The sequence below is a fragment of the Rhizophagus irregularis genome, chromosome 15 (genome assembly GCF_026210795.1).
Source record: "Rhizophagus irregularis chromosome 15, complete sequence".
Classification (NCBI taxonomy): domain Eukaryota; kingdom Fungi; phylum Glomeromycota; class Glomeromycetes; order Glomerales; family Glomeraceae; genus Rhizophagus; species Rhizophagus irregularis.
In genome coordinates this window covers 229503-248544 of record NC_089443.1, presented here as the reverse complement: position 1 = coordinate 248544, position 19042 = coordinate 229503, and the positions used below count along the sequence as shown (strand labels likewise).

The 19042-nt window shown below is 25.5% G+C and overlaps 2 protein-coding genes across 2 annotated transcripts; one reads left to right on the top strand and one right to left on the bottom strand.

Moving 5' to 3' along the window:
- Positions 1–8656: 8656 nt before the first annotated feature.
- On the top strand, positions 8657–9542 carry OCT59_006827 (uncharacterized protein; the record flags this gene model as incomplete). Its single annotated transcript, XM_066148369.1, has 3 exons — positions 8657–8690; positions 8770–8993; positions 9225–9542. The coding sequence occupies 3 exons, from the start codon at positions 8657–8659 to the stop codon at positions 9540–9542; spliced, it is 576 nt and encodes a 191-aa protein (XP_065998324.1).
- A 2950-nt stretch (positions 9543–12492) lies between these two features.
- OCT59_006826 (uncharacterized protein) lies at positions 12493–15296 on the bottom strand (the record flags this gene model as incomplete). The annotated part of the gene is made up of 5 exons (XM_066148291.1): positions 12493–14108; positions 14182–14530; positions 14613–14797; positions 14893–14965; positions 15051–15296. 5 exons carry the CDS (start codon positions 15294–15296, stop codon positions 12493–12495), a joined length of 2469 nt encoding a protein of 822 aa, XP_065998323.1.
- Positions 15297–19042: the final 3746 nt, after the last annotated feature.

Genomic DNA, 19042 nt, shown 5'->3' with positions numbered 1-19042 from the left:
GAGATTAAAGTATCATTTTGGCGTTTTCATATGTAAACCTGTGGAAACTAGGGAGACTATTGACTATCTGAGTTTATTTGGACTGTGGGACTGAGTTAAGATTAATTAAATACTTATACTATAGTATTATTTAATAACTAATTATTATAGAGATTAAAGTATCATTTTGGCGTTTTCATATGTAAACCCATGGGAACTAGGGAGACTATCGACTGTCTGAGTTTATTTGGACTGTGGGACTGAGTTAAGATTAATTAAATACTTATACTATAGTATTATTTAATAACTAATTATTATAGACATGAAAACTTCATTTTGGCGTTTCAAAAAATGAAAATTTGATAGTTACACAAGATCTTAGAATTTAATATTCCCTAATTTGGAGTTGAAGTGTTGTTATGCTTATGTTTCGGACTATAAAAAAAGTATACTGAAAGTCTATCTAAGTTATATGGAAAATTTGCAGGTGCAAGTATAACAAATTTATATACTGATTATAATATACTGCGTATCGATAAAATATGTTAGTTTGCATTATTACTCATATAAAGTCAACGATATTACAGTATCTAATCTCTAATCTCATATCAATATTTTATCTAATAAAAAAACTTACTATAATATATCAAATTTTTGGAGAAACACGTAATATAACTCACCAAACACCCATTTTATTATTTTTTAAATAGGTAAAGATCAATTTTTATTGTAGTATATAAGATATATAAGATATGATTATATGAAAATATGAAGTATAATGTAACGATATAAAGTTTCTTCGGATCTACTCAGGTGGGATATGAAAGCAAAATGGATTTTTTTTTAATTTTAGAAATTGTTTTGTTATTGAAATGATTAAAATACGCAGTAATAATTAAATAGAAAGTTATTTACTATAATCTTTATTTAAAGTAGTAGAAGTTATACAAAAATAATATCCTCTTTAATTTATTGGTTAAGTGAACTGCAATACCCATAGCGGGTCTTTGACATTTATCAAAATAGAAATAATTCCAAGTTATTGATGAAATTAGTCAAGGAATTGAATAATAATTTATTCGGTGCCAATTTTATTTTTTTAATTTCTTTTTAAATTTATCCTTATTTTCACGTGATAATTGTATACTACGGATGTAAAAAACTATTTCTCACAATATTTCAATTCTGTGCAAAGACTCCGCCATACACCGCCAATATATAATATGATACAATTCAATTTAAAATACTTTCTTCTTTAAGTTATATTTTATTTAATAATTAAATTTATAATATTAACTATTAAGTCATTCATTTTAATAATGAATATCATAATAATATTAATATGATAAAATATAGTATAAATAATAGATTATACAAAATATATAATAATTTTAGAAAATATAAAAAATAATCAAAATAGTAGAATGATAGAAACGATTTTGAACTATTATAAAAATATGATTAGACTGAACTTATCATTTCTAATCTTTTTTGTGCATCTTCATTTCCTCTGTTAGCAGCATCTTTATACAATTCAACTGCCTTTTCTTATCAATTTCGGTTCCAATCCCATTCTCATAACAGCATCCAAGTATATATATTCCATTTAAATATCCTTTTTCAGCTGATTTTTTAGATATTCAAAATGATTATAAGATTGAAACAATGCAACAACAAGTAAAGAAACTTTATATCAATAATGATGGTATGATGATAAAACAATTATTTAAATTCTTATAATAATTATAATAATTATTCTACAGTATTATATGATTTTTAATTTATATTTGATAGACGAAGATGAAGTACATAACAGTCCTAACTTTCATTCAGAAGAACAAGATGAATTGGAAATTCCTGATAGTAAGAATTATTTTTAAAATGTTTAAAATTTACTATAAATTACTTAAATTTAAAGTAATATTTTTTTTTCTTTTAGATATTTAGATACGGATGAATTATATAAATTAGATAACATTATTATACCTGACTTTTTTTTCTTATTATAAATTATTTAAACACTATTGACTTATGAGATTTTCTTCAAAATTCTTAGTTTGTAATTTGAATAATTTATTTTTTTATTTTTATCTTTTCTTTCTCATTATATTATTATATTAGTAGCGTAAACTGAACGCGTTTTTATTAAATAAATTTTAAAGTATATTTTAAATATATATTTTATAATATCTCATGCGTGATAATATGGTTCATACAAGGGAAATATATAAATATAAAAAAAATAAATTCATTAAAGTCACGGTGATCGTCAATATGAATTGTTGCAAAACTTCTTTGCCGAAATTACCAGAATTATCATAATTCTGAATCCAAATCACATGATATACTATTTACCTTTTACGACCGCATCTTAGGTAATATAGCGCTCTCACTAACTCATATATTTATTTACATTTAGAAGAAAAAGGGGTTCAATATTCGTTTATTTGCCTGTTGAAATAATTAATTTAGATGTAATTATTTTTTAAAAAAAATAATTACTTTAATAAAATATTCGCCACTCCGTCTCTTGTTTATGAAAACTATGTACATTTTCTTATTAAATTTTTATTTATTATTTTAAACATTTTATTATTTTAAAGTTATAAAATACATAGTAAACCATATTTATATAGTAAAATCAAATTTTTATATAATTAAAATCTTTTATATTCTTAAGAGCTGTACAAATAAAAAAATTAAAAAAAAATTTACATCTAATAAAAATATAATGATGCCTTATCTTGTAAATTGTAGCATGTATAATTAATTTTAAATAAGTTATGATGTCAATATTTATAAATAAATTGAAATTTCTAGAATTACTGCTTGAATTAAGTTTAAAAGTTTAAACAGGTAATAATTAGTGAATAATGTTCCTAATCAGTTATATACTTTAATTCGGCCTGTGACAAAATATTTGGCGAGAATTAATTTTTTTTAGAAAAAGTTTTCAAATGTTTTATTAAAACCGAAACACTTATTTTAGTAATTGTTTTTTATTCAAATAATAATAATAATCCAATAATTTATAAATAATCAGAGTTAGTTTGTCTTATAACTCTACTTTTCATTTAAATTTTTAACCAGTTTCAAATTATATTCATTAATTACTAATAGTAATATATACTTAATTGTTAATAAGCTACTTTGAATTATTATTTAATTGAATCAGAAAAACATAATTTTTTGATGGTGTAACAAATTAAGTAAATGATTACTGTTTATTAATAATTCATTTAATCACTGTATCTTATTTGCATTTTTTATATATATTGTATTAATTAATATTTTAATTATGATTATCCAAGAAAATATCTCGTGATTTTAGACTCTAAATTCTAAATTGTTATTCTCGTATATTGAAATGATCATATTTTAAGTTAGAAAACAAGATTCCTAAAACTCATTAAAAAAAAAATTAAAAATACAATAAATTCTAAAATTTTAACATTATGAAAGCACTTACTAGTATTAATATATTAAAGTCTATATATATATGTTTGCTATATTCGGGAATATTACTCCATAAATTTCATATTTATTATTCAGTTTTATATAAACTTCCTCATAATTATAATTGGATGTACTTGTAAGTATGGAAGTTGCATAATCTTACTATTTTCCTAAGAATTTTCCTAAAGCTCCCAAAATATAATTCCTTATTTTAGTCGGTATTGAACAACTAAAATTTTAATAAAATTTCTAATTTAGTCATTCATATGAAGAGTCGACTTATAATGAGAAAATTTTATAATTTTTTGAATAATAACAGAATTTCGAATCTTTCTACAAAAAAAAAGTTTAAGAATTCATTCAATTGACGTACAATTTGACCAGAGATAAAAGTTAAAATCAGTATGATTGGCAAGACAATTCAAGATACTTTAAATCCTTTAAACTTCAATTAATTTAACAATTCCATGTCTCTTTATATTGACAGATACTTGTTAATTCATAAAAGTATAAAGAAATTAATTTACAAATGTTTCAAAGCTTCTGGAATGAAAATATTTGTAATTGGTATCTGATTGATTCCATATCAAATATAAAATTCTTGCAAAAGAATTTGATTATAAGATAAAGAAAACACAATAGAAATTACGGTATTCATAATATTTATATAAAGAAAGATAAATAACCGAACAAAGTGACTGATGTAAAAATACCGGTAATTGTCTATCTTAAATACCAATCAGATAAATAGAAAATAATAAATACAGTATATTCCTTAAGATAGCCATGGTACCAAGGATTTCTCAATAAAATCGAAATCACAATTTCACACTAAAATCTATTGACCATTAGATATGAAAAGATTTTGAATCATCTTGTATTGAAAAGAATATCTTTATTGAGTTTTGATATTCTTTATCAAAAAATAATAGAGAAACGTTTTAAAATAAATATTTTATAATTGAAATAGAGGCAACTTTAAGTATAAATTTTTATAAGGTATTAATTTTTTTTTTTGTTAAATAAAAATAAGAGTTTAAGAAACGAACTCTGTCAAATTAGATTGCTCTGTACGACCATAATAGCCGAATAATTATGTTACACAATTCAGTATCAAATACAAGAAGTAAAAATTTTTTTACGCGTACTGTAAATAAATTACTAATATAGAATTTGATAAATAAAAAATTTGAAGGTTAAAATCATTTATTACTAATTAACGTTTAATGTTAATGTATTAATTTTTAACATATACAAAAATAAATTAATTCTAAATATTGATATTATTTCATATCTTAAAATCCATATTTGCTACATTTGTATAAGATTCACATCCAAAATCTTTGATCACTCCATTATTTTTATATTTATTAATCAGTTTTTTATAATCATCTTCTTCATAAGTATAATTGGATGTAAGTATGGAAGTGCCTTCCCATGTTTCTAAAAATTTCTCTAAAGGCTACTAAAGAAAATTTAAAAACACCACAAAATCTAATTTCTTTTATATTACTAAGTGTTGAACTAATTCTCCATATTCTAAAATTTCTTCATCATAAATTGATTCTTCATATATACTATAATCATATATAATTAATATAATTAATAATAACAATTTCAAGTTTTGACAAATTTTTAATAACTCTTCAATTTCAACGAAATGTTTCTTTGTTGGTGGAAATATAAGAGGCAAATATTCAATTAAAGGACAATTTTTATGAATATTACGTATAAAAATAAGAGAATCTAAACTTATGGGAGGAATGAGCAATTTTAGTTTAAAATCGAAATTTCGTACTATTTTTTTTAAATGTTTGTAATTGAATATTTGATGTATAATAAGTCAATAATAGCCCTGTTCATTTCCGGTCGGTTGCATTTTTCAGTCGGATTTCGTTGTACAAAAATCATCCAATAAAATTTTTTTATTTTCGATCGCAAATTGAACTGCTTTAGATTGAAATTTAATTCGAACTCCTTCTATTGATATATATTTTTTTCTTAAATGTCACGTAAACAGAAATTATCTAATTTTGGTTGGTTATTTTGGCGTTCGACCAAAAAAAAACCCAAAAAAAATTGGGCTAAAAGTTCAGAAAATGGTTGCGTTGTACAAACTGATCAGCCCAATCAAAATTAACTTAAATCTGACCGAAAAATGCGACCGACCGGAAATGAACAGGGCTAATGAGTCTTAATTTAATTACAATTTATTCTTTTAAATTATTAAAAAAATGCAATTTAAATTACTATACTCTTCCAATTTCGTACATTTATGAAAAGTACAGTCAGTATATTAATATAGAAATTATTTTTGTCGAGTTAAACAAAATCCTTTTTAACAAAAAAAAAAATCGATCATAAAAAGACTTTAAAGGAGTAAAAGATTATATTTGGTTTTTTTTAATTGATTTCAAAAATCAAAAACTGCTTTAATCATTAAAAATTATATTGATGATATTCTACTTTAATTTTTTACATTTAAGGAGTCTCATGCTTATGGAATAACTAAACGTATAAGTCTTTTTAAAAAAATTCAACCACTGTCCAATCTGTCCATGATGTGCGCCCTCCTTATTACTACACGTAAATAAAATCCAGTATATTCTTCTTCACCCGATACCCTATTTTGATTATTTATTTTCCTATGAATATCGGTCTCTAAATTATTCTTATCCTTTTTAATTTTTATTTTAATCTTTTTTTGTTTTTGTAAATCTAATGTATGATTAAAAATAAAATTACGAAATTCATATAAAATTTTTAAAGCGTTAAAGGGAGTTATTCCTTAAATTGATCAACAAATGTTAACACGTTTTCATTGTACAGTATTCAATTCTCCACATATCCGAAATTTGATAAATATCATAAATTTTCGATACTTTCAGTAAAAGAAATCAACTTGCGTTAGTCGTCGTTAAAATATCATTTTCTGAACACGTCCAAATATGATCAAATGTTTTATCTTCTAATCCACATATACAAGATTCATAAACGATAATAAAGATTATTTAATTGATAATTCTTCGAATTTTTTATTGAATCACTAGCATTTTCTATGTCCCCGTTTAATATTTGAAGAACTTAAAATTAGGGATTGGAACCGGTTAATGTTAACCGGTTAATTAACTGGTTAAGACGGTTAACCGGTTAAAACTATATTTATCATAATCCTAGTCAGATTTATATAATGCGGCCCAGAGATATGTAAATTGCGGCCACGTGTTCCTAAACTTGAAGTTTTAATGCTGAATTTTTTTCTATTTATTTATAATAATTTTAGTGATATATAGTCTTCCTATAACTAAGTATGCAAGTAAAATCAAAAATTGGTACAATTTGCAGTAAAAAAAGTTTTTAAAATATTTTTAATATTAACCGGTTATTAACCGGTTAAGACCCTTGGTTAACCGGTTTTTAACCGGTTAAGGTTTTTTTGGACGGTTCCAATCCCTACTTAAAATACGTAATACGACTAATACGTATAAAGCATACTGTAAAAGCACCTGTTCGACTATCATCAGTTCAAGATGGTAACTTCCTTGCTCAATGGATATTTTGATCTTGAAGTTTGCAATCCAACTGTAGATCTCTAATAGCATAGTAAAAGTCATGGGACAGGTAAACAATTATAGATTATAAAAGAGATAATGGATGTATAATTTATTTTATATTTTATCAAATCTATTAAATGTACATTTTTTCATATAACTTATCTATACTTTAACAAAATGGCTTTTATTAAGCACGAAAATATGAAAAAAAAAATTTTTTTGTTTATTTATGTTACAAATCGATGTTTGAAAAATGGCAATAATAATTTTTATGGTAAGATTTACTTTTTTTAATTATTTATAAAAATTATCGAAAATTCTAAGCTTATAATAGAAAGGAACCAAATTTAGTGTACCGATACAATAAACACCGAAAATTGTTCATAATAAAATAATAAAGATTCATAATGTAAAGAATGTGACCATTTGGAAAGCTAGAAGGATGTATCAATAGAAATCCTAATATTAATATATTGTTGATATATCGTGATGCATTTGATAGATTTACAGATATAAAAAAAAATTGCTAAAGTTACTGAAAAGGTTACTTTGAAAAGGTTAAATAGATCACAGAATATAATAGACAATTATTTAAATGAAGTATATACGTATTTATAGTACTTTTGGATATTAATTTTTATTGCTTAATAGTTTGTGATTCTCAATTAATCGACTTGGAAGTCTCTAAGAGATATTATAAACTATTTAAATAAATCTAATAAATTTAAAGATACAAATAATAAATATTTTTATTTTGTATTTAAAAATAATATTGTTTTCCCAGTGAAAATGTTACCAAATCTCCTTGGGACGCGAGAAAATTAATAAGGCCTTCAGACTCTAAACACAAAATGTTGGTCACTTTAGTTTCAGCAGGGAAACTTACAGAAAGTATGAATTATAGTCCTTTTTCACGTTATTGGTAGACTTCACGAGGTGAACTTATTATACACATACGCGCTGGCCAAAAAACACGTACTTTTATTAATGGACAAGAATTTGTAGTTAGAGCCGTGATTGGTAACAAAGAAAGTGTAAAGAACCCTGGTTTTTGTTGTGAGTCAAGAACTTTTTCAAGTATTCTCTTTCAGAAGCTGTTTCAAGTTTTTATGAATAAAACACGAAAATCAGTTGCTATTGTATTGTTGTCGGTTATGACAACCAATACATAATTGAACAACTTCAAGAAAATATCCTTTTTTTTTTCATCATAATAAAATCAAAATTTTTATAATTGTCTTAACATATTTTTAGAATTATCTTGATAATTTAATTGTGGTTTAGATGAGAGATTTATCTAGTTTGTTCTAGATTAATATGAAAAAATGTTATTACAAATCTATTTATGCAATGTGAGCCATATTTATTCATCCTTACATGGATCGTATATAAAGTTTATAATCTTTTGTAATAATGGGTTGGACTGACAAAAGCTGAGTATTTGGTAGTGCTTTTTTCATGTCAATGAGTCATATGATTTTTTTTATATTTAAAATCCCTAATTTCTCACTTGCTTTTAACTTTACTTTTTGCTCTAATAATTCTTTGCTCTAATACTGCTTTGCTTTTTACAAATACTTTTAATTTTTACAAATACATATTTTATTTTTCATTTTTCACAAATATTTTATATTATTTTTTTTATAATATATAAAAGTTAATGAATCATGAATATAACTGAAAATTATATTGGATATGATGGTAAGAATAAATCTAAGAATTCTAAATATTTAACAAAAAAGAACATTCACCTTCTAACTAACCTATTAACTACTATTAGCTCTTATATCTTACTTAATTGAATCAAAAAATTCTCCAACTTACCGCAGATTTTTGAATCTTAACCAAGATATTATTATTCTCTCACTTAACTCACTAACTAACTCTTCATCAGCATTGGATTTGGACAAATGGCAAAATTTTGACATTACCTGGTACAATCGCTTTTTAAATGCAGCTAAAAACTTATTTGAACCAGATATTTTTGTTGCAGTAAAAGATAAGGTGCATTTATTTTTTATTTTGCAAAGTGTGGGTAACTCTTAAAACTGGTCGTGGTCACTTAATGAGAATTACTGGATTTGTTCGTTTGGTAACCAACCCAAGCTCTCAATTCAGGCGCCCTAACTTTGTTGTTTAGTAAAGTCTGCTTGTTCTGGAGGAGGAACTGGCTATGTACCTTCTTTACTACTAAATAAAAAATTGTGCACTATTAATGATTTCTTTCCATTACAGATAAAAACAGAACATTTACAACATATAAAGGAATTACAAATATTCTGGCAAGAAATTATTAAAGAATTTGATAAAAAGAAGAAAAATCTTCCTGAAACTTCACAATCAAATTTACCTAAAAAGAAGCAAGTTATTAAGGAATGTGATAAGAAGAATCTAACACTTGCTGAAATTTCTCAACCAGCAACATCACTTCCAAAAAGGATAGGTAAAGATTCTATTAAAAATCTTTCTGAATCTTCGGAGTTTTTCCAGAATTTTTATATAGGGCAGCCAACAGAGTTGCAGATTATTAATCGGGAAGCACCTATATGTTAATCGTGGAAATCACATTTTGACAGTATTTATTATTGATTTTTTAAGAGGGATTGCACATAATATCTTTGTAAACCATGAATAAGATAGCACTTCATTTATTTTTGCATTTTATTATAGCAAATGTAATTGGCCTTGCTTATTTGATTTTTGTGTATGAAGTGTAATTGAGTAATAGCTGATCAAAAAAAAATTTTTTTTATTTTAATATTCTTAACAAATGATAATGTTTATAAAACTTAAAAGGCTATCATAGTGATTAAAAAGGTGTCTACATCACGTTTATCAATTCCCAAAGCTCCTATGATATTACTAGAAGGATTGAAGGAAGGTTCCTACAAAGAAGAAACCTAAGAAATTTAACGTTAGTAATGTTTACTAACGTTAAAAGAAGTAACCTTACCTTCCATTTACGTTCCGAAGTGTCTGGGGGCTCTTACAAAAAAAAAATTAAAAATAAACGTTAATAATATTTTAATGTTTATCAACATTCCTAAAAAATAAAAAAAAATTATAGTTCTTACAATTCCAAGTCCAGTTCTAAGAGGCTAAAGTCCAGGTCCAGAAAGACATTCCTAAAGAAAGGAACGTCAGTAACGTTCCAAAACAAAAAAAAACTGAAAAGAAAAAGAAAAAAAGAAACCTTCGTTTATTTTAAAGGAAATGTCTTTCTGACCCGATATTTCAACAATTATTAAATTTAGACAAAAAAACTATTTTTTAATTATTTTTTAAATTATTTAAAAAAAACGTTCGGCTTGATAATTAATTAGTGGTAATCAAATTATCCGGCTTTAATAAAAAAATAAAAAATCAAAAAATCTTTTTAAATAACCAATTTTTTTCGGTACCATTTTTTTCTTTAATATTTCTTTTAAAAAATATTAGTTTCGGCTATTAAATTATCCGGTCGAACGATTGAATTTTTTTAAATTTTTTTTCCAGATCCATCAGATATCACAATCCATTCATCGGATTTATCAGAACTAATTTCAATAATTTCTAGTTTATAAAGTTGTTAATGATACTATTAAAATAATTTTACTGTCATTAAAAAATAAAAACAAATATTCATATAGATTCAACTAAAACGATGTATGAACAGAAATATTCAACCATATTCGGTATCTGGACATTTCGCCGAAAGCCATTTCGCCGAAAAATAATCTCTGGCCTGAGTTATTTATAATTCTGCATAATGTTGGCCCTATTTTTCGGCGAAACGTCCTTTTGGCGAAATGGCTTTCGGCGAAATGTACCGTAGCCGTTATGTAATTATGTACCTTCCTCAATATCTGACATCATTTCATGCAAAAACTCTGATGGTAAAGGAAAAGTTTAAGGGTACAATTAAAAACTGATAACAACATCATGATTTTACATACATTATCAGAAACAATACTTTTCAAGAAGTTATTTGTCGTCTACTTTGTTTTGTTAAAAAATGCGTTGTTATTATTGTTGGTTTTCGAATTAGTGTGATCAGGTGATTTGTTAATCAATTATAACGATAAACCGGAAATAACCGAAAATAACCATACAAATTATATTCAAAAAGTTATTCCAAATAATTAATGGTCAATTATTTTGTGTTCTGATCGCGTCACTTTTTAATACGGTAACCACTAATATATTAATATGAATTCCATGAAAAAGAAGTTGAAAATCGGTTATAGAAATCGATTATGTAGGAATTGAAACCACCAAGTTATATACTGCTAGCGAAAATACGAAACAAACGGCAAAAAATATTTTGAACATGATAACATTTATAGTTTATATGTCCACATGATCACTTTTCGTAATAATTCCGCAGCTGATATTTATTTATTAAAAAAATTTTTGCCGATTTCGAAAACCGCAATAAAATATGTAATTATCAATTTTATAATTAATTTAATAAATGATTTCTAGATTTCGAAAAAATTATTGAAATATTACATTTATGGAATATTCTTGAAACGTATTTTTTGCAACGATATCAAAAGTACAGTATTGTTGATCGCCACCGCAAATATCGCATACCACCACATGAAATGTCATTACCTAAGATGCGCCTATTTGGTGATTTTTTTTTTAACGCTGAAAATTTCGATACTGGCAGGCAACTTTTATAACAAGTTAGATTTTTTCTTTTCCGATTTATCTGATATTATTTAAGAAATGTAACGAAACGTGATAACTGGTGGACGCAAAAAAAAATTTAATATTAAAAATTACCCGCGAAAAAATTTATTCGTCATATTATACAAATATTTTAAATCTTTACCATTCTAAACCCTTTCAAGATAAGGAAAAGATCTTTATCTAAGATTTTTTTAAAAAAATAAGACAAATTATTTATTTATAAAAGCTAGTTAAAAAAAAAATTCAAATTTTCCAAAAAAAAAACTACTGATTATTTGTTGCGTTTGAATACGATATATAAAATATATTAATACCGATACAAATTATATAAAGATAATTATTATAATATTTTTATACATATTTAAATAAAAATCAAATAAAATATACGTATATTATTATAGACATATAAAAATTTATATAAAAAATTTAGGGTCGCCCCACGTGCGATGTTTAATTCTCGTCTTTATTCCTAAAAAAAGGAAATTTTGTATGAATTCTGGCCAGAATTAATAAGTCACGTGATTTAACGAAAAAAAACCCCGAAAAAAAAAGTTTTGTCAAATAAAGTCAAAAATGATATTCAGAGCAGGGGAAAATACATATAGTAGACATTTTTTAAAAAAGTTTGTATATTAAGAACTTATTTTTTTATTACAGGATGCGAAATTTTAACATCATACCGGGGAGCGAGATATACATTTTCCCAAAAATTTATATTTGGATATATTGGATATATACAAGGTCATAGACATTACATAAACTACTATATAAAAAACATAACTGCGTAAAATTATTAATTTCAAATAAATCTAACTTAAAAAGTAATTCATATAAGATTAAGTAATTTTTTCAATCTATCCTGAGCTTCTTGATCTCCTTGTTTAGCAGATTGTCCAAACCAGTACCTTGCTTTATCTATATCTTTCCAAATTCCATCCCCTGTTTCATACATATCACCAAGATTATTTTGAGCAACCGTATCTCCTAAATCTGCTGCCTGTTGATATAATTCAAATGCTTTTTGTTTATTAATACTAGTTCCAATTCCGTAACTATAACAATATCCTAATAATCTTATTCCACCGATAAATTCTCCTTCAACTGATTGTTTAGATAATTCAAATGCCTTGTTATCATCTTTATCAATACCATATCCATTCATATACATTATAGCAATGTTATATTGAGCTAAAATATTTCCTAAATTTGCTGCTTTTTCATATAAAGAGGCAGCTCTTTTTAAATCTTTTTCAATCCCCATTCCTCTTTCGTAAAAATAACCAAGATAATTTATTCCTGATGGATAATTCTTATTAGCTACTTTTTCAAAAAATTTAAAAGCTAACTCTTCATTTTTTTCGGTTCCATATCCAAATTCGTAACATAATCCAACGTAAAATTGAGACACTGTATGATCTTGCTTTGATGCTTTAATAAATAGATCGAACGCTTGATTTGGATTTCCACTAGTTTCAATTTCTACGTAATTAAAATATCCAAGTAAGAAAATTGAATCCAAATCATTATCATTTTGATTATTTAACAACCAATTATAAATTTCTTGCAATTTTATATTATGATCATTATTAATATAATCAATAATATAATCGTGTGCTTCTTTTCCTAAATTAACTAATTTAAAGACAAATTCTACTATTTTTTTAATTACTATCTTTAAATTCTTTTTTGATGAAATGTTTTCATTAATTATTTGTTTATTCGTTGCTATAGAGTTGGATTTATCTTTCGTATTCGTTTTATTAAAATTTTGAATAAAATGAGACATTCCTCCAAAGTATGAAGTCGGGCAATTCTTATTAAATATTTTTTCAAAAAATTCAGATGATAACTTTTCATTTTTTTCGGTTCCATATCCAAATTCGTAACATAATCCAACGTAAAATTGAGACACTGTATGATCTTGTTCTGATGCTTTAATAAATAGATTAAACGCTTGATTTAGATTTTCACTAGTTTCAATTCCTACGTAATTAAAATATCCAAGTAAGAAAATTGAATCCAAATCATTTTGATTATCTATCAACCAATTATAAATTTCTTGTGATTTTATATTATGACTATTACTATTGAAATAATCAATAATATATTTGTATGCATCATTTCCTTCATTAAATAATTCAGTGATATGTTCCACTATTTCATTAATTATTATTTTTAAATTCTTTTTGGATGAAATACTTTGTTCATTTGTTGTTATAGGGATTAATATATCTTTGTCATTTGGTCTATTAAAATTTTGAAACATTTCTCCATTGTATGAATTACTGGCACTCGAAGCATTTGAAGAAGTAATAATATTAGTTAGATTAATCTCTTGTTGATTTCCTGTTATACTAATAGGTTTTGTAGTCATTATTTCTTTAAAACTTTTTACTACCTGGCCTATGGTTGGTCGTTTATCCGGCTCACCATCCCAACAATCTAAAAAGTATATATAATTTAGTAAGAAATAAATTATAATATATTGAAAAAAAAAATTAAGAACATTATTTACCGGTATAAAGTTTTCTATAATGCTCAGGTGTACCAGGAATAGGACTTTCTCTAAGACCTTGCGAAATTTCTAAAGCCAAATCAGTATCATATTCTTCAGTAGAAAAGGGAGTTTGACCGCTAGATATCACCCATAACAATACTCCAATACTGTAAATGTCGCTCTTTTCATTATATGAGGATAATTGTGTTGAATTTTTATTAGATCCTCGTTTACTAAAAATTATTGGATCGACGTAAGGAATTATTCCAAATGATTTTAATTGGTTGGACGCTAATCCGATTCTTTTTGATAACCCAAAATCGGCCACCTTTATTGTGTTTCTATGAACCAATATATTACCAGGATGCTATTAATTATATAAAATATTTAAAATTAATAATAAATTTAAAAAAATATAATTAATTCTTATTAGAAATTAATGTAATTACCAAATCACGATGTACGATCCCTTCATCATGTAAGCACGACACGGCAGAAGATAATTGATGCGCCATGTTATATTTATCGTCCCAGGTAAGGTTATTGAAATTTTTCTTTAAATAATCTTTAAGAGTGCCAGAATCGGCATATTCCATAACTAGCAAATATTTTTTTAATAAATCATCTTGATCGTCTAACGAATTAAAGAAATAAAGAAATAATTAATTTATTAATTATTACGTTAAAAAATTGATCGAATAATATTATCGTTGGATAATTTTATTATACCTGACTCAAATTTTGCAATTCCGTGAAATTTAATAATATTATCATGAAATTGGATTTCTCTTTGAAGCTTAAGCTATATATAATAAATATAAATTTAATAATAAGTATATATTACAAAAAATTATTGAAGTAGTGATATTATCATATTTCTTAATTACCTCATGAATTATTTCTTTGACAGCGACGTCATTAAGATTAAAAAAAGATTTCAATGCTACGTATTGTTCTGAATTTTTCCAATTCGCACGATAAACTTTTCCGAATACGCTGGAACCAATTTCTTGAATATTATGAAAATTCTCATATTCATAAAGTTTATAATATTCTTTATCAATGGCTTCCTCAATCCAATTAATAAATTCAATTTTATGTTCGTTGTCTTGTATTTCGATATTATTAGACATTGTAGATTATGGGAGTATGGTAGATAACAAAGAATAAATCTTTTTGTACAGAAAATAGTTTATTTATAGCTAAAATTAAGCAGAAAGGAAAGAAATAACTTCTTGTGTCGTTTTTTTTATTTTGCTCTTCGGCATTGACGACCTCTATTTATATAAATAAATTCAGGTACAATCGTTACAACTAGCCAAATGATATTTTACAAAGAATATTCATTTTTTTAGTCACGTGATCTGTATGCAAATTATAAATTGTTATGTGCATTTACGTAGCAGTGATGGGCACTACATCTAAAAAGGACTTTAGAACCATGCATTATGTACATCAACGTGAAGAACCCATTCTTTAGGAACTCGAAAAAAGAAATTTACGAAACTTAATAAAATGCATTATGTTTTGAACTCCGACGGCGTGTCAGTATGATGTGCATTGAAAGTATAAGTATAAGAAAAGATTTACCAATTTCACGGAGGTTAAACAGAAAAAATTCTAGCTGTATTTGTGCATTGCAATCGAATAAATGAGTTTAAATAAATCAATAACAATAAAATTTTTGATCTATATTTAGGTAAACTTAGTGTTAATTATATATGGATAAAAACAATAAAAAAACGAACAATAAAAAAAAAATTAGTAAAAAATCTTTTTTATTAGTAATAATTAATAAGGGAATAAAAAATAAGAGGATAATATGAGAACCGAAAATTAAAATATTTTAAGAAAAATTTTAAAAAAAATTATTTTGTTTAGAAAACCAATTAAAATCAATTTAGTTTGAAAAAAAAAATGAAAAAAAAAATTTCGGTCTACAAGAACCGGAAAAAAACGGTATTTTTTTTAAAAAAAAAAATTTAACAAAAAAAAAACATATTAAAAAAAATTAAAATTTAAAAAAAAACCATTATACTTTAACCGTGATGCGATCTGATGCGGCCAATCCATGGGAAAAAAAAACTCCTTCATACATAATAAAAAACAGCTAATAATTGTTTATTTGCTATAGCCTACAGCGCAATGATGTAAATTGGGCCTGCGCAATAGTATGATAATGATTGGCACTCTGCATATTCCACAATTTATCGACAAAGAAAAGCTATTAGAAGTATGGAATTCTCTATTGACAAAGAAAAGTCATTAGTAAAATGGAACTCTATTTAGAATCCCATTTGGAAAGGGACTATAATTATTTTGTGGAAATTTGGAAACATCTTTTCGATATAGATAACTAGCTTTTTTGCTATATGCGGGGGAATTCCCCACTTACCATAGTTAATTTTTTTGTAATTTTTAGATTTATATTATTTAAAAAAACCAAAAAAAAAATTTTTCGCCAAGTAAATTCTTTTACGATACGTATTGTTGTAAGTTGTTTATTGATGCTGCAGTGCTACACTGAATAAAGCATGATTATTATTTTTTTTACTAAGTTTTTTTCATTTCGGATCAAAGCTGCAATGATACTATTGTGGCGTACGGTAAGTTATAGATCGATCAATGAGATATTTCCTTTTTTATTTGATTTAGGATTATATCTGATTAGATTGATGCTGGTGCTACAGTATGAAAATTTTTTATTAAAAAAAAAAGAAACATTTATTTTTGGCCGGATAGTTTGACGGATATCAAAAACCTTTCAACTTGTACGGTCGAACCCTTTAAAAAATTTTCTCTTTCTACTAATGATTTTATCAATGGCCACGATGTAGAAGATTTTGAATGGATCAATATAATCAATATAAAAATATAAAAGCAAGACGGATGGGAAATATAGTAAATTCTCAAGAATGAATTTATAATTTTCGTTAATAAATTGTAAATAAGCATCTTTACATGTAAATATATAATGACATTTAACATTTAGTAATAAATAATTTTTTTTTTTGTGCGCGCATATTATAATTATTATAATTTTAATTTCATATATAAAGCGTATATAAAAAATTTTTTTTTTTGTATTTATCTTTCAAATTTGTTTAAGCGGAAAATGCGCACATGATTTTAAAGTTTGCGCCAATAAAAATAATTTTTTTATATTTTTTGTCGAAAACAGATTCATTCAAATCGAATTTTCGTATATTTTGTATCCGTAAAAATTATGGTGCCGAGAGTTGTCATTTCGGAGTAACTAAAAAGTTAATGCAATAGATACTATTACTAGAAAACGGGAAGTCCGGAACGAAAAACTAAATTTGCGATTTCATTGGGTGACGATCACGTGGCGGGCAGAAATTCACGTGATCGATTTTTTTTTCATAGTGCGTAGACATATATTGTCCTTCGCTTCGCTCCGCATTTATTTATTTTCAAAACCCGGTATACCCACTAGCCACTAACCACTAAACGTAGGGATGTGGTGGGATAGTAACCCAAGAATTTTTTAATATCCAATTAATTACCTAATCATGATCATGGAAAGTAAAACGCGTAATTTCACGAGCACAAGCACTGATCGATTGTTAGTTATATTATGGATTTAAATTTATTAAACAATTTCTCATGTTTCGTAATTTGTAGTAAAGTTTACATGCAATAAAGGTTTCTTTAAGATGAATTGAATTTCGCAATTACATTTTTAGACGAATGACCTTTACTGATTTTATATTATATAAATAATATACTGCACATTCCCAAACTTAGCTTTCAGTTGATTGTATCAACTTTATATTTCGTTATCCATTACTTTATTAAATAATATAATAGTGCTAATTGTCTAATCACTCCAATGAATCAAAATCGGAAAAAGAAATCATGATGGTTTGAATTAGAATTATGACATTCAATTAGGGTAGTGTTGGCGTTAGGTTAGGATTAGGAATAAGATTATGTTCCCAGTAAATAGTTTTTGTATAAATTTATACCAAACGGGCTCATTTGCTCGGAATTAGCTCAAATTTATGCAAAAAATAATCCAAATTTAAGCCAATCTAGAGCCAATTATATATGGATGAGCCCATTTGGTACAAATTTATACAAAAACTATTTGCTGGGGTTACGGTTAGAGGTTAGGAGCTAGTAGGGATTGGGGATTGGGGGATAGGATTAGGGATTAGAGATTAGGGTTTAGGTTTAGGTTTAGGGAAATTCAGAGTAATGATCAGAACTCAATTATTTTATCAATTTTGTAGTAATTGTGATTTGCGAAGATAATTTTATTTACAAAAAAATTACATTTATTTTTGTTAGTTTTTTACAATATAATTAATATAATTTATAAGTGGGTGCACACAATATAATATACGCGTTGTCATAATTTTTAATAAATATATTAAATATTTATACCATGCGTAAAGTAATAAGAGTTTAAATTTTATATACATCCCTGCATTTTGCGCAGGTGCGTAGAAACAAAAACGATTATTTAAAAGCTGAATAAATTATTAAAAAAATGGATGCCACAAATGTAACCCACTTAAAAGTAGGGATGGAATCGATTTTACTACAAAGTTAATTCTGGCCGGGATTATAAACCTAGCCGGAGTTACTACCGATCTATACAAAAACATCTCATTTGAATAAAAGCTAAATAAATAAAATGGCTTTATGTTAAATTTGTGATCATCAGAGTTGCTCTGCCACAAATTTAATGGTGCACAATCGATTAGAAATGATTAATCGGAATCAAAAATCGAATTTTAGAGTCGAAATGATTAATCGTGATTAATCGATTCTAATTATGGGAATCGATTCCAATCCCTGAATCCTATTCACATTCTTCAATACTGTGATCTTTTGAAAATACCAGGCTATG